The sequence below is a fragment of the Dendrobates tinctorius genome, unplaced genomic scaffold, assembly GCF_039654945.1.
Source record: "Dendrobates tinctorius isolate UK_male_01 unplaced genomic scaffold, ASM3965494v1 ptg000003l, whole genome shotgun sequence".
Classification (NCBI taxonomy): Eukaryota; Metazoa; Chordata; class Amphibia; order Anura; family Dendrobatidae; genus Dendrobates; species Dendrobates tinctorius.
The window spans coordinates 47,242,450-47,270,023 of record NW_027361671.1 but is presented as its reverse complement, the minus strand read 5'-3'; the positions used below and the strand labels follow the sequence as shown (position 1 = coordinate 47,270,023).

At 44.4% G+C, this 27,574-nt stretch overlaps 1 protein-coding gene across 3 annotated transcripts in view; it reads left to right on the top strand.

Annotated features, from left to right (window-relative positions):
- Positions 1-27,574, top strand: part of TMEM232 (transmembrane protein 232) — a 490,587-nt gene that overhangs the window by 241,304 nt on the left and 221,709 nt on the right. For all 3 annotated transcript variants that reach the window (XM_073549444.1, XM_073549409.1, XM_073549521.1), the window contains exon 12: positions 3,709-3,962. In XM_073549444.1, the coding sequence (XP_073405545.1) occupies positions 3,709-3,962 (254 nt within the window). The remainder of the gene's footprint in view (positions 1-3,708; positions 3,963-27,574) is intronic.

Sequence of the window (27,574 nt, the reverse complement as noted above, 5' to 3'; positions counted from 1 at the left end):
GTTCCACCCATCCCCAATAGAGTTGATAGATAGATAAGGGATAGATATGAGATAGATAGATGTTTGTGAGTGCCTTGCGCGTGTTGGTTACTATACATGTATTAAGTTCATAAATAAATGAATAAAATGACATGGTTTACTGCCCATTTTTGAGAACCATCAAAGGTAAAGCAGACAGCTGTGAGCCTGTATTATCAGGCTGGGAAAGTCCATGGTTATTGGGCCATCCCCTGCCTGAAAATATCAACCCATAACCACCTAGATGGGCCAATTCAGGATCTTTGCTTCGGCTTTTCCCAATTGCCCTGGTGCGTTGGCAATCGAGGTAATGGTAGTTGGGGTTGATGTCAGCTGCGATTAGTCAAACATCACAGCTGGCATCAAGCTCTGATGTTTGTAATGGAGAGGTGTTTAGCCCAGTAAAAAAAAAACATGCAGGTCCGCTGTAGTCCAGGGAATCTGATGTAGTCCACAAATGGAAATCTGAAAAACATAAAAAGAGAGAAATTAAAACAAGACTCAGTGCCTTGTTCACTAATTTATTTTAAAAAAGTTACCAACGCTGGTCCGACACAGTCCAGCAATTCCCATGAAATTCCCCGAATGCAAATGGATGTCACACTCTATATCATCCATGTGCATGTGTGCGGTACGTATTGTCATTCGAGTTGTCAAAAAAACCCAGACGTATCTAGGTGTGCGTCACAGGGACACACATATGGTTCACACGGACACACGTGTGGTTCACACGGATATATGTGGTGTGGTTCACAAGGACGCATGGTCTGTGTGAAAATACGGACATGTGTGCAGCCCCATAGATTATAATTGCCATGCATGTGTACATATACCTGGTACATATGGAAAATGGATGTCACAAGTACCAGAAACGCAGATATGTGAAGGGGGCCTAACAACGAGGTTGTACATGTTGTGATAATTACCTAGGAGATAAACTGTCTTTGAAAGATTGAAACCAAGGAAACAAGCGGTAAACAATAAAATGAAAATTCCCGCTGTTCTTGAGAATGGGAAGGACTTTTAATCAGAGGTAAATTGATAAGTTACTTGTTTTTTCAAACACTTTGCACTTTTACCAATTTAAGAAGCGGAGACAACCCCTTTAATGTCAGACAGACACTTTATGTGATTATTGCATTCATACCTGTACAATGTCTTGTGCTGTACATACAATAGATGTGACAAAAAAGTGCAGAATTGCAAAAGCTTGTCTAATCCTATCATGTTGGGCTGAAAATAATAATAATGTTTCTGTGAGGTAAAAATAAATAGGAATAAAATGTGGCATTTCTCCGAGTAATAAAAGTTTATGGAAAATAGTATATGATACCGAAAATGATGCACAATAATGTGAACTAGACTTCTTTGTTTAATCAATTAAACAGCATATGTTGGCAAAACTCTGTATTTCCACCGAATATTACCACCCTCTGCCATCTGCTGCTGTATCTAAATAATTTATATGTAGCATTAATCAGATTGTATTTTTAGACACCACAGATGCTATGAACGTAACTTTGTTAATTTAGAAAAATACTTGGCTTCTGGGAGACATTAACAAAATATTGAATTACTTAGCCTTTTATGCTGCATAAATTTCTCATTTTCATGTATAAATAGTACAGATTGACAAGACAATCCAAATTAATAACTGGTTACATCAGTACCGGCAGACAATTAAGGTATTAGAAACAATGAATTTGACATTTTTTTAAAATTATGTTATAATGAAAAATGTATCTCTCTGTTCTTATAGTAGTAATAGTTGTGAGTCGTGTAGTAACACTTTTCTAGTTTTTTGTAGCAATGAAATAAAATTAAAAATCCATGGTAAGGCAGAAGTTTTGCAGTGTTTTTTTTTTTTCTGTGGTCAAAACCTGATCTTTTGTTTTTGCTGCTTTCTTTTTTGCATTTTTTCATTTTCTCATTGCTTTCCACTGGTGGAACATGCTGAAAAAACTGACATGCTGCAGTTCTCAAATTCAGTCAGGAAAATAAAACCAAGATGGTGTGTGAGATTTCTGAAATCACAAAGCTTCTGCTGGTACTCTAAAATGCAGATTGTTTTCTGCAGAGCCAAACGCAGTGAAGAAGAAAACATGTTGCAAAGCCTCTGTGTGAACATAGCCTAACAATAAAAAAAAAAAATTAATTTTCCAGTTGTAGATCGTCTGTTAGTCTTTGTAAGGATGAAAAGTGTTGGGCTAAGTGATAAAACCGTAAGTATTGCAAGGAATGGAAATATTACTGCTGCGTGTGTCCAAACTTATAATAAATTATTTTCTACAGTACAAACAGGGTCAGAAAATCTGAAAGGATAAAGAGTGAACTGACCAGGACCTCCCATTTCCTTAAAGGGAAACTGACAGGTCCCCCGTACCTCTCAAACCACCAGCATTTGAATCTTCCTGTATAAATTTCCTGCCTAGCAGTCCCTAGTATTTCTAAAGTTCGCTTATCGTATTCAAATTATGGTTTGTAATTTAAATATGATAAACAAAATATTCTAGAGTAATTCACATTTTTATTAATATGTAATGCATAGAGATGAGCGAACAATGTTGGCTCCCTCCTTTTTCGGCAAGCTATAGCGCTTACTGAAGACGCTGCATTGGGAACCCGGATACCTGGAGAACTGCCGGTAATCAGCTGTTTGGCTCCGCAGCTGCATGTGTCAACACACAGGCTCTCCATACATGTATTGTAACTGTCACACAGCCTTCAATAATAGCATGGCACCTTAATAACAGCATTTTTTAATCTTCACATTTTACATCTACATTCAGGACAATTAGAGGCATTAAGGTTTTGAGAGTCGCTGAAAATTTATTCACTGCAAATCAAATTTTTTGGGGAAAAATCATCGAAAATAGGAAGGAAAATCAGCTTACTGTATCATAGAGTCCAGAGTGCAGAAGACAACAATCTGATAAGAGTGAAAATCATGAAAAAACAATTGAAATTCCAGCTTCTGGTAAGATGATAAAGTTTCAGAATGTATTAAACCATTAAACATTTTTCAAAATAATGAGTGTGGGACAGTGAAACATATGGCGACGCATTTCGAACGCAAACCAGCGTTCTTCCTCAAAGCCCTAGTTTTGCGGAGGAAAGCTGGTCTGCGTATGAAACGTGTCGACAAGTGGTTCCCTGTCCCCCGCTCATTATTTTGAAAAATTTTTTGATTGAATAAATTTGGAAATGTTATCATCTTACCAGGAGTTGAAATCTCTATTGTTTTTTTTCAAAAACCAGCGAAACCTGAGAATTGGAATTTCCAAAGACTTGATCATCTCCACAATGGTCTCCAAAATTTTTCCACTGCTCAGTGCCGCGCCAATCTCTTAATTTCTGCTACAGTGATGACGTTCTGTCCCAGAGACATGCGACTGTAATAGCCAGACTTTATTACTAAATGACTATGGAATCTTCCTATGTATTTGTTCTTCTAAGTTGAAAACTAAAACTTCAACTTAAAAATTTACATGTGGATTCATACTGTATGTGCTATATAGAGAATAGCTCGCACCTATTAATAATACATATCCATTCATAAACTGATGGCTAATACCAATTTCAAGCAATTCCTTTACTCTCTCTCTCTCTCTCTATATATATATATATATATAGTGTGTATAGCTAATGGTATAGCTTTTAATATTTTTCTTGCTTTTCTCTTTTCAAAAGGCGGAGGTGAATGGTCCAACGAAAACCTTTATTAGTACAAATTATACAAATGCTAAGACTGCAGCACCTGAGACCCTGGCCTTTTTTCAGCATGTAGGATACAGATTTGCTAGTGCACTTTCCAAGCAGTTTCTACCACCTGCAGTGCCCTATGTCCCTTCACCAAGAAAACCCTTTCATAGACAAGTGCCTAGAAAAGTTCTTGATACAAGAGAGCACAGCGTGAAGAAGAAAACATCACGGCTCTCTTTAAGGTACAGCACTGATTTCATTTTTTTCTTAGGAAAATACTTTAGTACAATATGTGTAAATTGGATAAATGGCTCCATAAATATGTTTCCTATAATAGAACGGTGGTGTTCTCATTACGTGAGTATGTCCTTGCCTCACTATATTCCGTCTTCTCACATGTTTCTCATACAGTAGGCATTTATTTTACACTAATGAGCTTCAAACAAAATACTGTTTACAGCTCAAGTGTTCTTCCAAATTTACTGTATTTGCACTTAAGAAATGGAAGGATACACAGTACTATCAAGTTATTTAGCACTTATGTGTGTTCATATGTTTTTAATAAAAGCCTTTTACTTAAAAAAAATGTTTATCTGTAGGCTTACAACACCCTTTTAAGGTTTTATTCTGGTTTGCACTCTGTATTACCTGGACGTTTAGGGGTGGACATCTTGTCCAAGAGAGAACACAGAAGCTTGTATCAATTTCTAATACGGTAGCTCTCAATCACTGCATCTTTCTATGTCTCTGAAGTTATCAAAGTGTTACAGAAGGTGCTGGGGTTGGCTTTATGAAACACATGTAAAAATATAGAACCCATTCATGTCATATAAGGAGCATGCCCAGGTGGAAATGTAAAACTATATACATTTTTCCATTCGGGGTTCTGCCAGGATGAGAAAAAGGTAATGAAGAACCACTCTGACCAGACACATCATCTTGATAACTTGTCACAGTAGAATATCTCATTTAAAAGAATTATCATAGAATCATAGAATGTTAGAGTTGGAAGGGACCTCCAGGGTCGTCGTGTCCAACCTCCTGTTCGATGCAGAATTCACTAAACCATCTCATACAGATAGATGTTTGTCCAGCCTCTGTTTGAAGACTTCCATTGAAGGAGAACTCATCACCTCTTGTGGCAATCTGTTCCACTCATTGATCACCCTCACTGTGCAGATGTGCAGATACAGAAGAACATACTTTCCAATTTGTATAGACAAAGAGAAGGGCATGTATTGTGGCATATATACAGCAATTGTGCAACTGCTAAAGCCACTTCGTGTTTTCACCCACTAACCTACCCTTATTATGGTCTCTATAGGGTATGATGTCCCTCAGAATGCCACCCACATAGAATATGACACCCTCGCATTAATTTGCTCTAACACTTCCACTCACAATCACAGTATTATGATCTTTATTGAGCACAGTATGAAGTCCCCAAATTATATGATGTCTCTACAGTATTCCCACACAGTATGATGTTCCCACAGTGAGCCCTTCTACACTATGATGTCACCAGTCACAAAACCACAAAGTATGATTCCTATTTGCTCCCTCCAACAGTATGAAGGTCCCCACTTTCCCCACAAACAGTCTGATGGCCCAACAGTCCCCCTATATGCTGTATAATGACACTACAATCCCCCTGTATACAGTATGATGACCCCAGAGCCCTTATAATACATTATTTTGGCCCCACAATCCCCCTAAATGCAGTAAAATAGCACCACAGCTACCCTTCTTCAGTATGATGGCCCCACAGTCCCTCATTTAATGACAGAAAAACCCACAATGGTCACAGAAATAACTTCAATCTGACAAAAGTAATAATAAATAAAATAAATAAAAAAACTATGAAAATGAACAAATGAATGTTAGAAATTGCTTTTCAACCATGCTTCCACAGAATTTGTAAAAAAATAAAGCTCATGAAGTAGACCTGGACAGAAATGATGGTACCCCTGCAAATAATGTGACAAAATGGACATGTTAAATCAAGGTGTGTCCACTAATTAGCATCACAGGTGTCTACAATCTTGGAATAAGTGAGTGGATCTGTATAGAGGGCTACAGATACTCGCTGTGCTGTTTGGTGACATGGTGTATATCACACTCAACATGGACCAGAGGAAGCGAAGAAAAGAGTTGTCTTAGAAGATTAGAAAGAAAATTATAGACAAACATGTTACAGGTAAAAGTTATAAGACCATCTCCAAGCAGCTTGATGTTCCTGTGATTACAGCTGCACATATTAATAGAATTTTAAGCTCCATGGGACTGTAGCCAAATCCCTGGATGTGGCTGCAGGAGGAAAATTGATGACAAATCAAAGAGACGGATTAAACAAATGGCAACAAAAGAGCCCAGAAGAACTTCTAAACAGATTAAAGGTGAACTTCAAGCTCAAGGAACATCTGTGTCAGATCACACCATCCGTCGTTCATAGAATCATAGAATCGTAGAGTTGGAAGGGACCTCCTGGGCCATCTGGTCCAACCCCCTGCTCAAAGCAGGATTCGCTAAATCATCCCAGTCAGATGTCTGTCCAGCCTCTGTTTGAAGACTTCCATTGAAGGAGAACTCACCACTTCTCGTGGCAGCCTGTTCCACTCATTGATCACTCTAACTGTCAAAAAGTTTTTTCTAATATCTAATCTGTGTCTCCTCCCATTCAGTTTCATCCCATTGTTTCTAGTCTTTCGTTGTATGAGTCAAAGTGGTCTTCATGGGAGATGAGCAAGGAGGACACCATTGTTGAAAAAAAATTATAAAACCTGACTGGAATTTGCCAAACTGCATGTTGACAAGCCACAAAGCTCCTGGGAAAATGTCCTATTGACAGATGAGACAAAAATGGAACTTTTTGGCAAGGCACATCATCTCTGTGTTCACAGATGGAAAAATGAAGCATATCAAGAAAAGAACACTGTCCCTCCTGTGAAACACGGAGAAGGCTCTGTTGTGTTCTGGGGCTGCTTTGCTGCATCTGGCACAAGGTGTCTAGAATCTGTGCAGGGTACAATTAAATCTATAGAGAAAAGTGCTGCCCAGTGTCAGAAAGCTTGGTCTCAGTCGCAGGTCATAGGTCTTTCAACAGGATAATGACCCAAAACACACAGCTAAAAACACCCAAGAATGTCTAAGAGGAAAACATTGGACTATTCTGAAGTGTCCTTCTATTAGCCCTGACCTAAATCCTATTGAGCATCTTTGGAAAGAGCTGAAACATACCGTCTGGAAAAGGCAACATTCAAACACAAGACAACTGGAGCAGTTTGCTCTGGAGAAGTGGGCCAAAATACCTGTCGAGAGGTGCAGAAGACTCAAAAGGTTGTGCAACAAAATATTAAGTTAAGGTTACCATCATTTCTGTCCAGACCTATTTCATGAGTTTTATTTTTATTTTAATTCTGTGGAAGCATGGTTGAAAAGCAATGTCTCACTTTTATTTGTTCACTAGCTGAAGAGCCCGGCACTGCCCGGGCATAGTAACTAACTGTGGTTAGATATTGCAAATTATAATTATCCTCCATCCCATTGTCCCGTGCCCATATACCCATCATACATATCCACGATCCCATAGGCCCGTGCCCATATACCCATCATACATATCCTCCATCCCATAGTTGAGTGCCCATATACCCATCACACATCCTCCATCCCATAGTCCCATGCCCATATACCCATCACACATCCTCCATCCCATAGTCCCATGCCCATATACCCATCATACATATTCGCCATCCCATAGTTGAGTGCCCATATACCCATCACACATCCTTCATCTCATAGTCTCATGCCCATATACCCATCATACATATCCTCCATCCCATAGTCCCATGCCCATATACCCGTCATACATATCCTCCATCCCATAGTCCCGTGCCCATATACCCGTCATACATATCCTCCATCCCATAGTCCAGTGCCCATATACCCATCACACATCCTCCATCCCATAGTCCCGTGCCCATATACTCATCATACATATCCTCCATCCCATAGTCCAGCGCCCATATACCCATCACACATCCTCCATCCCATAGTCAACCATTATGACATCATAATGAGCGGCGGGGCTTGCAACCTATGATGACATCAGCGTCGCCATGGCAACCATTATGACATCATAATGAGGGGCGGGGCTTGATACACACACACTTTTTCCCCATTATGTAGATAGGGGCAAAATTGTTTGGTGAATTGGAACGCGCTGTGTTAAAATTTTGCCTCACAACATAGCCTAGGAAACTCTCCGGATCCAGACGTGTGACTGTGCCAAATTTTGTGGCTGTAGCTGTGACGGTGCGGATGCCAATCCCAGACATACACACATACATACACACATACATACATACACACACTTGAGCTTTATATATTAGATTTTCATAGATTTTTTATTTATTAATACTTTTGTCAGATTCAAGGTATTTCTCTGTCATTAAACGTGTGGGGTACCAACAATTTTTGACCACGTGTGTACTTACTATGCAGGGCTGAAAAATTTTGAGACTGCTGTAGTCATTAACCCCTTCACCAGATGCCATACTTTTACGTCGCATGTCCCTGTCTTTGATGAAAGCATAAACTACAAATCACACTACTAAAAACAACCTTCATACAGCTATGTCAATATACTCATAAAAACGTGTTTTAATGCGTCCCACGCTGTATGGATAATGCCTCTTGCCCTGTGCGACATCTCACGCCTGCTGAGAAATATAGCCTTGTGCGCCTACGCAATACGCTTTGCCCAACTGCTGGCAAAGCCGAAAAACAGAAGTGCGCATGCGCTGGCAAACATAGTTCCGGTACATGAGCTCATGTATCTCATTTACCATATTTCAAAACTTACTGCTACTGTATTTTTGGCACACGACTTTTGTTTTTTACCTTCTGTGTCTTTTTATGAGAATTAGCAATCTTAATGTATAAAATTGGTGATATTAACCTTGGAAGAGTGTCACGTTTGCATGATGAACCTCAGCATTGCAGGACATCTTTTATTGCAGACTTTTAAATGACTGTTGTCCATTTAGTCTACTACAGTATATGAACCTCTTTAAAGGGAACCTGTAATCTATGTTAAATTGCTGTAATCCAGATGAAATCCTTAGCTTTCCAAGGTAATCAGCTATTAAATTTTTATGCCAATGAGCCATACGTGGAGGTGGGCTTGGCACTGCACCTACAGCTCTCTGTCCCCTTTTCAATTTTCCCCACAATCCATCATCTTTTTCTCCCTAACTGAATGGTCACTCGTACCTGAGAGCCCTCGCTCCCCTCCGGCAGCAGGTCATGCGCACTCCTGATGATGCAGACAAGATCAGGGCTATGAATCTCTTCATGCGCCGCTCCTTCTGAGAATACGCCTCCCATGGGGAGCGATGGTGCCTTTACCAGCTGGAAAGAGGATGGAGAGCTGTAAGTACCAAATACCAAGCCCCTTTAACTTGCATCTGATTAGTATAAAATTGAATAGAGGATTACTTTAAATTCGTAGAGAGTGAGACGGATTTCACAGAAGCAAAGGTATAAATTAATTCTGGATTGTAGCGACCTAACAAAGACTTGTTTAGTTTGTCACAGTAAAACCTGCAGCCAGTTTCTTTTAAAGTTTATATATTACTCGTCTATCCCCTCTCCAATCCATACTTAATGCAGCAGCCAGGGTCATCCATCTGGCTAATCGGTACTTGGACACATCCGCTCTTCGCCAGTCCTTACATTGGCTGCCCATTCATTATAGGATCCAATTCAATGTACTTGTTCTCACCCACAAAGCTCTCCACAGTGCAAAAGCCCCTACATCTCCTCCCTCATTTCTGTCTATTGGCCTAACTGACCCTGAGCCCTGCAAACGACTTTCGACTAACCTCTGCACTAATTTGAACCTCCCACTCCCGACTCCAAGACTTCTCCCGCGCTGCGCCAATCCTCTGAAATGCTCTACCCCAAGAAATTAGGAATATCTACAATTTGCATAGTTTCAGGCGCTCCCTCAAAACACATTTGTTCAGAGCGGCCTATCACGTTCACTAATCAAAGTCATTCTATGTGTGCATGTGTAGCCCATTCACTATCTCCATTCATCCCTCACTCCCTCAAGATGGCTGGACCATCATTGTAAAGACACTCCTGTACTTTGTATCTCCCCCACCTCAATGTAGATTGTAAGCTCTCACGAGCAGGGTCGTCTTATTTTGCTTTAATTATTGTATTGTTAACGTTGTTACTTATGACTTGTGTTTTGAAACTGTTAAACTGTAAAGCGCTGCAGAATATGTTGGCGCTATATAAATAAAGATTATTATTATTATTATATTACGTGGAGGGTTTTATCTTTAACAAAGTGTAAACTAAATGTTTCTAGAAAGTTTTTGAAAAATTAAAGAAATGGCTACTGATACATAAATTAGCATTTAAGTAATTACAATCTCTACAAATAATATATTGCAGCCAGTGTACAAAGGGTATCTCATTTTCTTTTTATTACGTTCATCTTTCACTTTCTGCACTTCATTAGAGAAAGTTAAATGAAAGTCTTCATTTTCCAATCATGAATTATTTAGACCATTTTAAATATCATTGCGCCTTGAAGTTGATAGCCTCTTTATAATATGTGATAGGGGTCTACTTGGCAAAAGAGAAACTTTCTATTGTAGAATAAAAAAGTATACATTACTTTCTGAGCTGTCTGATAAATATTAGATTGGTGGAATATGTTTTTTATTCCTTTTTAACTTAGTTCAGATCGGTGTTTCATAAAGTTGCTGCACTACTCAAACAGCACTACTAGATACGTCACATGAAGGGTAACAGCATCAGTGATGGATGCCATTGATAATAATGGAGTTCCTCAGCTTCTATTTATGTTGTCTTTCATGTTATGCTATTTTGCCTGGTATTTTTGAGTGGATCTGCAATATACAGTATGTAAACTGGTTTTCCCAATTCCTGTTCATACCCCATTCACCTAAATATCATTACCATTTGTGCACTGCAGCGGTTAAACAAAAAAGTGGATTCACAATTTAGCAATTTATGAAAAAAATAGCAGCATACGCAAAATTCTTTGGTGTGTAAAATGAGACTCGCCCATGCAAGTTTATAGGTGTGTCAAAAAAAATAGATTCCATCTGGAGCCACCATATTGCATCTGATTTTTAAGGATAAATTGCAATTATTTAATATAGGCAACTGTATTTTCTATTGTAAGTTTTTAATAATAAAAATCTGTTGCACACGGTCTACACATTGAAGACTAATGAGAGAAAAATCATCCGAGTTTCAGCCAGAATTTTATACGCTTGTGTGAACTTAGTGTAAGGCTCCACTGCACTGTTTTCAATGATATCCATAGCAGGAAATATTGTAAAAAGGTTTACAGTGAAGATGCTAAACAGCAATCAAAAAGTTATATGTACTGTACCTCCAAAACAGTACCTTACGATAAAAACATTTTATGGTTTACCAAGAGATTTTAGGAATTCTACTTTCCATAGACCCAGTGCAAATTTGACAAGTGGTAGTGCCATGGGGATACCATGACATAGAGGTGCCAGAAGACCATGGTGTCTGCACTGGTTAGAACTGCTTCACTATTATTCTAAACAGTGCAGGTTTTCTTTGCTCTGGCAATGCTAGTGTTAATGAGTGCAGTTGTTGTCCTGGAGCTCTCCATCATGGATTGTCTCAGCGGTTCGGCCACTCGCATTTGGGAATAGTCAGTGATAATTCATTTGTCACAAGTGTGTCACGTCCTCCTGGGAGATCTGGAGGTAGAAGATCACTGCGTATTGTGAATCGCAGATTTTCCATTTAGACTAGGGCCTACCATTAAGAGTACTCCTGGAACAGGGATAGTTCTGGTCCCAGCTCCAGGGACAGTTTGAGGCCCCTCTTCCTTACTGAAGACTCACAGAATGACATCATTCTGCCTGGTTTGGAGTTTGGGGAGTTGTTCGGTGATTGGAATTGGTGTTTGGTGAGCTGATCTGGCAATTTCTGTGTGGAGCTTGTTTGTGTGTTCATCCTCATCATCTCCTATTTGGTTTCATTCACCTTACTCTCCCCTGTGTTCCACTCTATTGTTTGTTGAGTGTATTTTGTATGATTGCCATTTTCATTTATGCTTCATTATATTTGTTTGTCTTCCTTTGTCTGTCTGGTTAGTGTAATCTGATACACTTCGGCCTTAAGCCCCCGTTACACACGGCGAGATTGCTAGTGATATCGCTGAAGCGACAACGATTTTGTGACGCAACAGCGACATCGCTAGCAATCTCGCTAAGTGTGACACGCGGAAACGACCGGCTCCCTGCTGCCATGTCGCTGATCGTGCGCAAACTTTCAGGTTCATTTTTTGAACGCTGGCATCACGCTGACGAGCATGCATCGCTGTGTTTGATGCCCCTTATCAATGATGAGCGACCTCGTTGGCGACTCCGAACTCATAGATAGCGCTGAAGGACGCCTATTCAAAGTCTGAATCGCTATTATAGACAGTGTGTGACACGGTACTAACCATCGCCGTGGTCGTTAGTGACATTGCTGATCGCTGATGCGTCGTTATGAAGATCGGCCTGTATGACTGCTTACTAACGATGCACAAACTATCTTAGCCAGATCGTATCGTTGTCGGAATCGTTGGTGCGTCGCTACGTGTAACGGTACCCTTACACCATCCTGGTTGTTACACCAATCCCTAGATGAGAGGATTTGAACCGTATCTTGTTTCAAAAAGAGTCAAAAGATCTTTTGATTTGAATCAGTTCAACCCAAAGGCTTAAACGAACAGCTTACGTTCAGTTGCTTTACTATTTTTGTCTCTATGCCTCCGCTACCTCCTTCCTGTTCCTTCCTCCTTTCTTTTCCTTAGCCAGAAACTATGATTTCATTGGTGGAACACATATTGCATTCTAACCACACAGGAACCGGAAGATATGTGGGACTGGATGTGACATAGAGGACATGTGGAACGCAGTATGCTTTCCAACTTCTTGCGAACCAGGTGACGTACTTCCAGTGTAATTATTGAAATAACAAATGGCGGCATTATTTTATTGCTGTCACTACCCTTGGACCAACATGATGAACGATTGTGCCGGTAAGTGAATCTCGTCTCCTGAGGATCCCTTGTAGCCTAAAAAGGAGGAAAAGCATCGGTAATATTATCCTTGATCTGGATGGACCAGGACCACTTGGAGGGGGAATTATCAATTCCCACATTACCTCACGGGTCATGTGCGAAGCAGGAATTAAAGCTAACTAATTGCATTGTCTTATCTATATTAAGGTGGTTGCTATATTAAAGTGGTTGAAAATGAAAAGTCTGTAGTCACTCTGTGCATAGGTGCTACCTGTGCAGCCGCAAAGAGGCCCAAGAAGTAAAGGGACCCATTTCTACCTCCAAAACAAATGGAATTGTGCATTATCATGAGCTATTGGACTGCAAATACCCCATTGATTGCTCTAGCGTAGAGACCCTCTTCTGGTTGTGCTGCACTTATTCTTTGACCTTTTCCTATCCCTGTGTGTAATGAGCTGTGAACTCTAACTTCCTATTCCTAGCCTGTAAAATCCTACTCTGATGCTGCTTGCCTGGCCATCATCTTTTATAGTGGCTATGATAGTCCCCTCTATTGGCTGCGCTAAACCATGTGATCTGATAGCTGCAAGGCATTACGGGGAAGACCACATGGCTGTTCCTGATGTCATTAGCCCGCTCTCTAGGTGCTGCAATCTTCAGCAGTGTGTGAAGTGGCATCTGTCTTTGCTGTAATTTTTTTTTTTGCAATCTTCTTGAATCAAATTTCAGGTTCAGGAACCAGAGAAGTCTAGTAAATTCAACTTGAAGCTAATCCTCAACGAACTGATCAGTTCATCTCTTGTGCACACAGCACCCGTGTGCTGAAAGTTATAGTGTAGGCATGCAAACAGATACAGTATGGCTGACAGAGGGTGCTGAAAACTAGTGACAGTTAATATTTATTTATACGCATCTCAAATTTTCATGTAAAATGCATTCATGTCACAGAAAATAGGCCCTGATGGTGTGAGTTAATTGGGGAAGGGGGTATTTTTTATGTTTTTTTTTATTTGATGCTTTCTGGCCATTGCTTCTTATGATGCCATACACTGTAAAACTTACAGACAAATTAGACTTAGATTAGACTTTTCTTTTTTTTTTTTCAGCCTTAGCATTGAAAAAAACCTTCACTTTCTCAAACTCATACAAAAGTTTTACATTAAGATGTGAATCAATGCAATGTCATCCAGATGTGTCACTTGGTTATTGTTTTCAAGATCAACAATTTTTCTGAGCTGTTCAGTTTCTCTTTAAGTGCATTTACTAACTCGTATTTATCATGACATTGTGTAGTGCTTAGATGTGACTCACTACTCATTCTTTTACTTTGGTATTGTTTTTTTTTTCATTTTTCTTTATTTAAGTAGCACCAATTTTCTAAATGAGACATTAGTTCTGGTTTTACTTGTAAACTTTGACAAGGGAATTTACCTTGAGCAGCTTTGCATATCCTGTTGTTTGTACATTTTAATGGAAATATAGTGGTCGATGTGCATAATGCTTGCTTCTCTTTTATGTGCTACAGATTAATGATCCTATTTAGAAGAAATACATAGTGTTAGTGAGTATTACCAGGAATAATACAAATATAAATAGTGTAGCTCTGTACTCCCAACTCTGCTATGAAAATAATAAGATTGCAATTGCATTAGTCTTTAATCCCTTACTAGTACATCATATGTGGCTCCGTGACTTTGATGCTGGCTTGCAAGGCAAGCCTGCATCTTTGCTGGCTTATGATGGCTGTGATATTCAGCCATCATCTGCCTCTACCCACTTCTTTAACCTGTTAAATGTCACTGTCAATCTGTGACAGTAGCATCTACAGCATGCCAGAAAGGGGGAGTTGCCATTCAATGCACCCATCGGTACTCCCATAATGCTATTAGATTGCCATGATAGCCAGGGGTCTGCTGTGCCTTCTATGATAGCACACCCGTGAACGCCAACCCCTGTATATAAGATGTATGAACAATGTAAACTTGAAACAGGCTTTCTTGTATTGTTAGAGCATTTACAGTGGGGAAAAAAGTATTTAGTCAGCCACCAATTGTGCAAGTTCTCCCACTTAGAAAATTGATAGAGGCCTGTAATTGACATCATAGGCAGACCACAACTATGAGAGTCAAAATGAGAAAACAAATCCAGATAGTCACCTGGTCTGATTTGGCAAGATTTATTTTGCAAATTATGGTGGAAAATAAGTATTTGGTCATTAACAAATGTTCACCTCAGAATTTTGTTATACAGTGGGTGCGGAAAGTATTCAGACCCCTTTAAATTTTTCACTCTTTGTTTCATTGCAGCCATTTGGTAAATTTAAAAATTTTCATTTTTTTTCTCATTAATGTACACTCTGCACCCCACATTGCCTGAAAACAGAAATTTAGAAATTTTTGCACAGTTATTAAAAAAGAAAAACTGAAATATCACATGGTCATAAGTATTCAGACCCTTTGCTCAGTATTGAGTAGAAACACCCTTTTGAGCTAGTACAGCCGTGAATCTTCTTGGGAATGATGCATCAAGTTTTTCACACCTGGATTTGGGTATCCTCTGCCATTCTTCCTTGCAGATCCTCTCCATTTCCGTCAGGTTGGATGGTGAACATTGGTGGACAGCCATTTTCAGGTCTCTCCAGAGATGCTCAATTGGGTTTAGGTCAGGGCGCTGGCTGGGCCAGTGAAGAATGGTTACAGAGTTGTTGTGAAGCCACCTTCTGCACTCCCCTGAGTCAGTGTCTCTACACTAATATCGTTCCCTAGGCCGGTTCCGCACCGGGTGCCGATCAGGAACCTAAAAACCCTGACTCGCCCTGCACCTAAACCCTCACTAGGGAATTGGTCGGTGCGGAAACTAATCCCACCACTGCACTAAACACACATAAGGAAAAGTGACAAAACAGGGGACCACCACTTAGGTTTGCTCTGTTGCTTACGCTCCCAACAGAGCCCACCACCTGCGAGCATCTTTTCCTCCACCGTGTCCAACATCTGGGTGCACTGTCCAGCAACGGAGTCCAGCACCTGAGTGCAGCTGTCCAGCAATGGGTGTTCAGCACCTGAGTGCAGCTTCAGCCAAAGAGTCCAGCAACTGAGTGCAGCTCTACACCATAGTTGCCACTCCACCAAGCTTTGCAAGAATTTTTCACTGACACCATAGCTGCCACTCCACCATGCTTTCCACGAAGTCCTTGCTGACACCATAGCTGCCACTCCAGGACTCTGACTGAGTTGTCCTGGACTATTCTCAGCACCATAGTGCAGCCTTGGAGCAAACAGAGTCCACACCTGCGTGCAGCTTTCCAGAAGCAGAGTCCAGCAAATGAGTCCAGCTTTTCTGCCAAAGAGTCCAATATTTTGAGTCCAGCTTTCCGCAAGCGAGTCCAGAATCCTGAGTGCAGTGCCAAAACAGGGGAACACCACTTAGCTTTGCTCTGTTGCTTACGCTCCCAGCAACAGAGCCCACCACCTGCGTGCATCTTTTCCTCCGCCGTGTCCAACATCTGGGTGCACTGTCCAGCAACAGAGTCCAGCACCTGAGTGCAGTTGTCCAGCAATGGGGTTCAGCACCTGAGTGAAGCTTCAGCCAAAGAGTCCAGCAACTGAGTGCAGCTCTACACCATAGCTGCCATTCCACCAAGCAATGCCATCCCTCCTTGTAGACACCATAGCTGATGCGCAACCAATCCATGCCAGCCCTCCTTGCATTGCATTCAATAGCTGCTACTCCAGCACTCTGACTGGGCTGCCAGTGACTCTACTTCAGCTCCATTCTTTACCCAGGCTTGCTTGCAAATGAGGAACTTTCTGTCATGATCCAGTGTTGGATCTGGCGGTATTAAAAGCACAAAGTGAACTTTTTTTACTTTGGTTAAGTTCAAAGGTGTTTTGACTGTCCCCGGTGGTGGTTGTGGTATTGCACTTTGGGTTTTTGTGCACTTAATTAGGTATCAGGTGTGACACCCTATAAAGGTGTGCTAGAGGTGTGCAATCACTGCCTGTGATATTGTGAGATTGCTTTCACTTTGAAGGGGAGAGCCTGGAGGAAGGATGGAGCTGGTGAGGAGTCCTGCGCAGCTTAGCCAGGGGGGACGTGTTGCAGCTATGGTGTCTGGACGAAGGGCTGGCATGGCGTGGTGGAGTCGCAGTGATGGAGTCAGCGGGAAGTGTCTGCATGGTCTGGTGGAGTGGCTACTATGGAGAGTGGCACTCACCATGTGGGACTTGGCCGCTGAGCTGGACTCAAGCATGCTTGACTTCGTGGCAGAAGCTGAACACTTCCTTGGGACTCTGGTTCTAAGCAGCTGCAACTGGTGTTGGACTCTGCTCCAAGGCTGCACTAAGGTGAAGGATCCTGTTATGGTGATGGATCCAGGTGGAGGAGAAGATGCACTCAGGTGGAGGGCTCTGTTGCTAGGAGCGCGTGCAACAGAGCAAAGCTAAGTGGTGTTTCCCCTGTATTGTCTCTTTCCTCATGTGTGTTATTAGTGCAGTGGTGGGATTAGTTTCCGCACCGATCTATTCCCTAGTGAGGGTTTAGGGTCAGGGCGAGCTAGGGCGTTGAGGTACACGTGCGGCGCCCGGTGCGAAACCGGCATAGCGAACGTTAGGAGTGCAGGGACACTGGCTCAGGGGAGCTCAGGAGGTCTCCAATTCCCTTTTCCCTATTGCAGGGCCCACCATTGTTAAAGTTTCCCAGGTTCCCCCTTTATCATTTGATTATTGTATGTATAACGTGTAATACCTAAATTCGCCAGGTGGAGGCGGCGTATCCACCTGCACGTTTTTATTATTTAAATGCGCCCCACTGGAGGCGGTGTATCCAGGGTCACGTGTGTTATGGGTTCGCCTTGCGGCATCATCTGCGTCCTGACACACGTGATCATGACATTATCACAGGCCTTACAGTTTTTTTTTCTGGTGCGCTTTGGCCATGTGGAGACCGCTGAGTTATTGCTGCCGGGCCTCACTGAGGTGAGTGGGGAGCGGCAAGGTGTTTAGAGCCGCTGCAGCAGCAGTTATCACGGTCTGGGGCCTCTGCTCAGGTAACCAGGAAATCAAAAATGGCGGCTGCGGTCTGGCAAAAGCCCCTAGAGTCGCTGCTGGGGAGCGGGACTTGCTCATGCACGGGGAGGTACCCAGGCAGGTGGGAGGAATGGTGCCCCACGGAGCTGCCTGGTATTCCCCGAGGTGAAGGGGTACATCCCTGTGGTGAGCAGACTAGGTGTGTAGTCGCTGCTGGGGAGCCGGACTTGCTCTTACAGGGGACGCACCCAGGCAGGTGGGAGGAATGGTGCCCCACGGAGCTGCCTGGTATTCCCCGAGGTGAAGGGGTACGTCCCTGTAGTGAGCAGATTGGTGAATTGTCCGCGGGGCCCATGCCAAATCTTCGATGCCGCCCCTCCTGGTCGTGTGGAGGCGACCAGCGAGTATATATATTTTCCTCCATATTCCTGCGGCTATGGTACTAAAACCCCCTAGAGTCGCTGCTGGGGAGCGGGACTGGTTCATGGATGCGGGCGCACCCAGGCAGGTGGGAGGAATGGTGCCCCACGGAGCTGCCTGGTATTCCCCGAGGTGAAGGGGTACGCCCCTGTGGTGAGCTGACTGGTGTGATAGTCCGCGGGGTTTACGCCATATCTTCTATGCCATCGAAGAAGCCGCCCTCCTGGTCGTGTGGAGGCGACCAGCGAGAGTATATTTCCTCCATTTCCCGGTCCCCTTCTCCTCCTGGTGTGTGCAGCAGGTGTGCTGCAGGGGAGTAGGGACAAATCTCTACCCTCGCCATTAACCAACCCTAGGAGGCGCAGTCCTCATGGTGAAAGGGTTGGAGGGTGTGTCCCTTGGTGAATAGTGGGGGAGTGAGTGTGGTGACACAGGGGGACGCCTGTGTTGTCAAGTCCAGAGTGAGTTCACCAAAAAATGACAAACGAATGTGTGTAATAAACGTTCAGGTCCGGACCTGTGTGTGAACGAGCGTGTATGTGTGCCACCAAAAAACATCTTGGAAGTGTGTTGTGGAGTCTGATCAGCTCTTAGCATACATACACATACATAATCTCGTTCCCCAGGTCGGTGCTGTGGAGATGAGTGGTGCCTCCAAAATGAACATGTATTGCCAATACCAGCGGTGTTTGTCATGAACCTGAAGTGTCAGGTAATGGTGGGGTGAACTCAGGATCTGGGCGTCCCCGCTGTAGGTGTTTCCCTAATGAGGGGTGGTCTTGAGGGTCCAGAGGCCCCTCATTAAGGAGGGGGTACTGTCATGATCCAGTGTTGGATCTGGCGGTATTAAAAGCACAAAGTGAACTTTTTTTACTTTGGTTAAGTTCAAAGGTGTTTTGACTGTCCCCGGTGGTGGTTGTGGTATTGCACTTTGGGTTTTTGTGCACTTAATTAGGTATCAGGTGTGACACCCTATAAAGGTGTGCTAGAGGTGTGCAATCACTGCCTGTGATATTGTGAGATTGCTTTCACTTTGAAGGGGAGAGCCTGGAGGAAGGATGGAGCTGGTGAGGAGTCCTGCGCAGCTTAGCCAGGGGGGATGTGTTGCAGCTATGGTGTCTGGACGAAGGGCTGGCATGGCGTGGTGGAGTCGCAGTGATGGAGTCAGCGGGAAGTGTCTGCATGGTCTGGTGGAGTGGCTACTATGGAGAGTGGCACTCACCATGTGGGACTTGGCCGCTGAGCTGGACTCAAGCATGCTTGACTTCGTGGCAGAAGCTGAACACTTCCTTGGGACTCTGGTTCTAAGCAGCTGCAACTGGTGTTGGACTCTGCTCCAAGGCTGCACTAAGGTGAAGGATCCTGTTATGGTGATGGATCCAGGTGGAGGAGAAGATGCACTCAGGTGGAGGGCTCTGTTGCTAGGAGCGCACGCAACAGAGCAAAGCTAAGTGGTGTTTCCCCTGTATTGTCTCTTTCCTCATGTGTGTTATTAGTGCAGTGGTGGGATTAGTTTCCGCACTGACCTATTCCCTAGTGAGGGTTTAGGGTCAGGGCGAGCTAGGGCGTTGAGGTACGCGTGCGGCGCCCGGTGCGAAACCGGCATAGGGAACGTTAGGAGTGCAGGGACACTGGCTCAGGGGAGCTCAGGAGGTCTCCAATTCCCTTTTCCCTATTGCAGGGCCCACCATTGTTAAAGTTTCCCAGGTTCCCCCTTTATCATTTGATTATTGTATGTATAACGTGTAATACCTAAATATGCCAGGTGGAGGCGGCGTATCCACCTGCACGTTTTTATTATTTAAATGCGCCCCACTGGAGGCGGTGTATCCAGGGTCACGTGTGTTATGGGTTCGCCTTGCGGCATCATCTGCGTCCTGACACACGTGATCATGACATTTTCACCAACAGTGTTTAACACACCTGATACTCTTTTATAGAGCAATCACACCTGTTACATAATCACGAGCACAAACTAAGGTAACCAGAGTGCAATGACCCTAATGGCCACTGGGGGAAAACTACAACTGAAATCACCACAGTGCAATGACCCTAATGGCCACCGGGGCAAAACCACCTTTGGCACAAAGCCAAAGGGAAAAAAAAGGTTACTTTGTGCATTTAATCTGTCAGATCCAACCTGGAACATGACACAGAGAATATTATTTCTCATAGTCTGGGAGTCCTTCATGTGTTTTTTAGCAAACTTTATGCGGGCTTTCATATGTCTTACACTGAGGAGAGGCTTCCGTCGGGCCACTCTGCCATAAAGGCCCGACTGGTGGATGGCTGCAGTGATAGTTGACTTTGTGGAACTTTCTCCCATCTCCCTACTGCATGTGTAGAGCTCAGCCAAAGTGATCTTGGGGTTCTTCTTTATCTCTCTCACCAAGGCTCTTCTCCCATGATTGCTCAATTTAGCTGGTGTTCAGGTCTAGGAAGACTTTTGGTGGTTCCAAACTTCTTCCTTTTAAGGATTATGGAGGCCACTGTGCTCTTAGGCTCCTTGAGTACTGCAGAAATTCTTTTGTAACCTTGGACAGATCTGTGCCTTGCCTCAATTCTGTCTCTGGGCTCCTTGGCCAGTTCCTTTGACCTTATGATTCTCATTTGGTCTGACATGCACTGTGAGCTCCAAGGTCTTATATAGACAGGTGTGTGCTTTTACAAATCAAGTCCTATGAGTTTAATTAAATGCAACTGGATGCCAATGAAGGAGTAGAACCATCTCAAAGAGGATCACAAGGAAATGGACAGCATGCTACTTAAATATGAGTGTATGAGTAAAGGGTCTGAATACTTATGACTAGAGTTGAGCGACTTTTGGTTTTTTAGGGTCGCGTTTCGTTTCGTGAAACCCGACTTTTCCAAAAGTCGGGTCGAGCAAGATCGTCCGATTATAGGGAAAAGTCGGGGTCGTCCCGAAACACGAAACCCAATGTAAGTCAATGGGGAATAAAAGTCGGCAGTGAGAGGAGGACAGGAAACACACCTACAGTGCCCATTTGAATGCCAAAAGCATCAATTCTTCTTTCTTAAGCTTGTCAACCTTAATTCACTTCATAATACAAGTTACGCACTGAAAAATGGGGGTTATTTGGCTACAAACTGTGGGGGGGGAGGGCTGGCTCCAGGTTTTCATGTGCCCTGGGCGAAAGAGCGCCCCTTTAACACATACCACAACTCATCATGCTCCGATACGGCAGAGAAATAGCGGTATAGTCCAATGAAAAATACCTCACTTTTTACATCTCATGACGAGGCCCATCTATTTCTCCATACAGAATCATTGGTCCCATATAATGTTTGAAACAGTATATGATGAGCTCCACATAATGCTACAGTATATGTTGGTCCCCATGGATGAAGCTCCACTGTCTTATGGGCCCAAATAATGCTCCAAACATAATGGGCCCCATTTCTAATGCTCTAGTGTATAATGGGCCCTGTAAATGCTGCTCCAGTGTCTGATGTCCACCTTTGGAATGTTCCAGTGTATGGTGGGCCCCATCTATCATTCTCCAGAGTATAGTGCTCCCCAAAAATTGCTGTCCCAACATTGAAAACAATCAAATAAGTCTCCTCGCTAGGGAATCCCTGTACTTGTCTGGACAGGTCCTGTAGCTTGCTTAACAGCTCGCCAGCTGTTCTCACGCCCAGTATGGATTACACGTGATTGCACAAAGGTGAGAAAGGGTACCGTATCCCCAGATAACATGTATGGATAGCGTACACATTCAAAATATATGTCTCAGGAGGCAGGCTCAGACGGTGTTAGGCCCAGTATGGATTGCACGTGATTGCACAAAGGTTAGAAAGGGTACCGTATCACCGGATAACATGTATGGATAGCGTACACATTCAAAATATATGTCTATACAGCATGAGGCAGGCTCAGACGGTGTTAGGCCCAGTATGGATTGCACGTGATTGCACAAAGGTTAGAAAGGGTACCATATCCCTGGATAACATGTATGGATAGCGTACACATTCAAAATATATGTCTCAGGAGGCAGGCTCAGACGGTGTTAGGCCCAGTATGGATTGCACGTGATTGCACAAAGGTTAGAAAGGGTACCGTATCCCCGGATAACATGTATGGATAGCGTACACATTCAAAATATATGTCTATACAGCATGAGGCAGGCTCAGACGGTGTTAGGCCCAGTATGGATTGCACGTGATTGCACAAAGGTTAGAAAGGGTACCGTATCCCTGGATAACATGTATGGGTAGCGTACACATTCAAAATATATGTCTATACAGCATGAGGCAGGCTCAGACGGTGTTAGGCCCAGTATGGATTGCACGTGATTGCACAAAGGTTAGAAAGGGTACCGTATCCCTGGATAACATGTATGGATAGCGTACACATTCAAAATATATGTCTCAGGAGGCAGGCTCAGACGGTGTCAGGCACAGTATGGATTTGACGGCCCAGATTACACAGCGGAGGAGCAGGGAGAGGTAAAGATTGCAAATGCTGGGGCCCTGCCCAAGCAAGGGGGGCCCACTCGTGGGCGTCGGTACTGGCACTGGGCCCCTCATAGTACAGCGGTGTGTCTGACGGCGGGTGTGCACCACAACCGTCAGAGACACTTGATTGCACTATGAGGGACCCTGTGCCAGTGCCCGCGCCCAAGAGTCGGCCTACCCACCTGTCCAGGGCAACGGCACTCGCACTGTGTCGTGCGCTAGGTGGTGACCCCGGCCATGGGGGGGGGAGGCAGCACAGTTAGGGAGTTTTAGAAAGTGGCATATGTTGATGTTGGACATTCAGCTGATGCAAAAGGCGAAATAGGTGAAGTACCAGGAAGAGGTGGACCAAAGCAAGCCATTTTTCTGTCACCCTATGTGTCATCAGGGGAAGGTGGGACAAAATCCTTGGAAACCCATGCGTGGTTCATTTTAATGAAGGTTAGATCATCCACATTTTGGGTTGACAGACGGGTCCTTTTTTCTGTCAGGATTGATCCAGCTGCACTGAAGACTCTTTCCGATAGCACACTTGCAGCTGGGCAAGCGAGCTCCTGTAAGGCATATTGGGCCAATTCAGGCCAGGTGTCCAGTTTAGCGGCCCAATAGTCAAAGGGGAATGACCTGTGTGGGAGAACATCGATATGGGAGGAAAAGTAGTTTGTAACCATAGTTGACAACTGCTGTCTCCTGTCACTTTCCATCGATGCAGTATTACCAGTTGTGTGAGTGGTATTTGAAAAATCAGTCCACAACATTGTCATGAAACCCCTGTCTCCAACGCCACTTCTGCTGTGTGCACCACGAACACCTCTGCCAAGCTGCCCCCGGCCCGTACGGCTCGTGTGAGAACCATCACCGCTGCTGTGTGCTGGGAATGCCTCAAGCAACCGATTTACCAGAGTTGCTTGTTTATTAGCCAATATTAGGTCAAGGTTCTCCTGTGGCATGATGTTTTGTAATTTGCCTTTATAGCGTGGATCCAGGACGCTGGCCAACCAGTAGTCGTCATTGTTCATCATTTTGGCAATGCGGGGGTCCCTTTTTAGGATCATTTTTAGTTATCTGACATGTGGGCCAATGTTCCCGGTGTCAATGATGCACTGCGAGTGCTGGGTGGAGGAGCACTTTCTGGCAAATCCACATCCCTCCAGTCACGCACAAACCCTGTACCAGACCTTGCCACGCCAACATTTTCACTTGCCCCACGAGATGCATCCTCCTCCCCAAAGTAATCATCCCCATTATCATCCTCCTCCTCCTCCACCTTGTCCAGGAGAGGTCCCTGAGCAGACAATGGCTGAATGTCATCAAGGATTCCCTCCTCCTCTTCCTCCTCATCAACATTGGCTGCAGATGCCTGCTCCTTAAGGTGCGTCAAAGTTTGCATGAGCAGACGCATAAGTGGGATGCTCATGCTTAGGATGGCGTCGTCTGCGCTTACCAGCCGTGTGCATTCCTCAAAACACTGAAGGACTTTACAAAGGTCTTTCAGCTTCGACCACTGCACACCTGTCAACTCCATGTCTGCTCTCAAAGTGCCTGGCCGTGTATCCTCCCACAAATGCATTATGGCCTGCCTCTGCTCGCACAGCCGCTCCACCATGTGCAGGGTGGAGTTCCACCTTGTTGCAATGTCGATAATGAGGCGGTGGTTGGGAAGGTGGAGCAATCGCTGCAGCTTCTGCATACGAACGGAGTGTACAGGCGACCGGCGGATGTGCGCGCACAGTCTTCGCACCTTCTGGAGCAGGGCTGTTAACTCCGGATAATTTTTGAGGAAGCACTGCACCACCAGGTTCAAGGTGTGAGCCAAGCAAGGTATGTGGCTGAGTTTTGAAAGGGCTATGGCTGCCACAAAATTACGGCCGTTATCACTAACTACCTTGCCTGCCTCAAGATGTACACTGCCCAGCCATGACTCAGTTTGTCGCTTCAAGTACTCGGCCAGCACCTCGGCGGTGTGTCTGTCGCCCAAACACATCATCTGCAACACAGCCTGCTGACGCTTTCCACTAGCTGCTCGATAGGGGGACACATCGTGTGCAACAGTGGCAGCTGCAGATGGAGTGCTCGTATGACTGCGCTCTGTGGACGAGCTTTCGCTTCTGGAGGAGGAGGAGGAGGAGGAGGGTCGAACGCCTACAGCCAACTGTTTCCTATACCGTGGGCTAGGCAGCACTGTCCCACCACTGCTGTCCCCTGTGGACCCTGCATCCACCACATTAACCCAGTGCGCAGTGATGGACACGTAACGGCCCTGGCCATGCCGACTGGACCATGCATCAGTTGTGAGGTGCACCTTTCCGCTCACTGACTGCTTGAGTGCATGGACATAATGGTGGAGGGCTGGGATGGCTTTGCGAGAGAAGAAGTGGCGACTGGGTAGGTCATAGCGTGGTACTGCATAGGCCATGAGTTCGCGGAAAGCTGTGCTTTCCACCAACCGAAAGGGCATCATCTCAAACGAGATTAGTTTGGCAATGTGGGCGTTCAAACCCAGTGTACGCGGATGAGAAACTGAGTACTTTCTTGACCTACTCATAGTGTCTGGGAGGGTGAGCTGGACTTGAGAGCTGCATATGGTGGAAGTAGCGGTGGACAGGGTGGACTGAGAGAGGGTTGATGATGGTGATGGAGTTGGTGTTCTTTCTGATGGCCTAGAATCAGTCTTTCGTTGATATAACAGTGGGATTCCCTGACTGCTGTGGTCTTGCAACGACACCTCAACATTTGCTGCTGTGCTAACCGGTGGGCCTACAGTGGGGGAAACAATGTAGCATTGCTGACTACCTTCGTTGTGATCAGTTGCACATGTGGCACTTGAGGTTTGGTGTTGTGTCCACGCTTGCAAGTGCATGCTGGTTAAATGTCTAAGCATGCAACTGGTATTCAAATTTTTCAGATTTTTCCCTCGGCTAAAGGTCTTTGCGCACTTCTTACAGATAACCTTGGCCTGATCATGAGGATTTTGTTCAAAAAAGTGCCACACTGCACTCTTCCTACTTTGGCAGACATTTTGCGGCCTAGCACGCTGTGATCTTTTGACCCTCTGGACAAGCTGTCCAGCAACTCTTTTGATGTTTGGAACCTGTCTTTGGAGTGCTCCGGGCCTGCCAGATAACAGCTGTTGCGATGTCGATGTCTGCTGTGGATGCTCCTCATCTGAGCTATTGGAAGCAGCACCCTCTTCCCCCAATGGATGCCAATCTGGGTCAACAACTGGGTCATCCATCACCTCCTCTTCTATGTCATGTGCACCTTCCTCTGTGTCACCGTGTATGGTGGTATAGTGTGCGGGAAGGGGCACCTGAGTCTCATCAGGGTCAGAATCTGGCTCTGTACACTGCGAGGACAATGTAGTGCTCTGAGTGAATGTACCAGCAGAATCATCCATCAGCGGCTGTGCATCAGTGCACTCCATGTCAGATTCATCTTGGCCTGGGTAATTCACCATTTGACTTGATAATCCAGGCATGGTATGTGAAAACAGCTCCATGGAGTAATCAGTAGTATGGCCTGTGTCATCCTTCAATCTTGGTTGGGGTGAAGGACACAAGGAAAGGTGTGGTTCATGAACATGAGCCTCCAATGACGACTCAGTGCTTTTACTTTTTACAACTGAAGAAGAGGAGGCGATAGAGCTGGAGGCTGAGTCAGCAATGTAAGACAAAACTTTTTCCTGATGCTCTGGCTTTAAAAGCGGTTTGCCAACTCCTAGAAAACTAAGCGTTCGAGGCCTTATGTAGCCAGACGATGACACAGGGTCAGCACCTCCTGCATTCGGTCCTATTTTGCTCTTGCCACTACCATCAGATCCACCACCAACACCATCATTACCAGCTGCCAACCCCCGCCCAATTCCACGGCCTCTTCCACCAGCCTTCCTCATTTTTGGTAGAAATGTAGACAAAATCCAACAAACTATATAGTAATGTAAAACAAGGTACAAGGTGTCTATAGGACAGGGGAGATTTTGAATTTCTGCACACACTTTTGGACACTGGACACTTTTGGATTGTGTGAGGCCCACTGATATCTGAGCGCTATGTGACAGGCTCGATGGCACAGCTGTGACCAAAGTGACGAGAGGATAAGGGAGATTTTGAATATCTGCACACACTTTTGGAAAGTGGACACTTTTGGATTGTGTGAGGCCCACTGATATCTGAGCGCTATGTGACAGGCTCGATGGCACTGCTGTGACAAAAGTGACTAGAGGATAAGGGAGATTTTGAATTTCTGCACACACTTTTGGACACTGGACACTTTTGGATTGCGTGAGGCCCACTGATATCTCAGCGCTATGTGACAGGCTCGATGGCACTGCTGTGACAAAAGTGACTAGAGGATAAGGGAGATTTTGAATATCTGCACACACTTTTGGACACTGGACTCTTTTGGATTGTGTGAGGCCCACTGATATCTGAGCGCTATGTGACAGGCTCGATGGCACTGCTGTGACAAAAGTGACTAGAGGATAAGGGAGATTTTGAATATCTGCACACACTTTTGGACACTGGACACTTTTGGATTGTGTGAGGCCCACTGATATCTCAGCGCTATGTGACAGGCTCGATGGCACTGCTGTGACAAAAGTGACTAGAGGATAAGGGAGATTTTGAATTTCTGCACACACTTGTGGACAGTGGACACTTTTGGATTGTGTGAGGCCCACTGATATCTGAGCGCTATGTGACAGGCTCGATGGCACAGCTGTGACAAAAGTGACTAGAGGATAAGGGAGATTTTGAATTTCTGCACACACTTGTGGACAGTGGACACTTTTGGATTGTGTGAGGCCCACTGATATCTGAGCGCTATGTGACAGGCT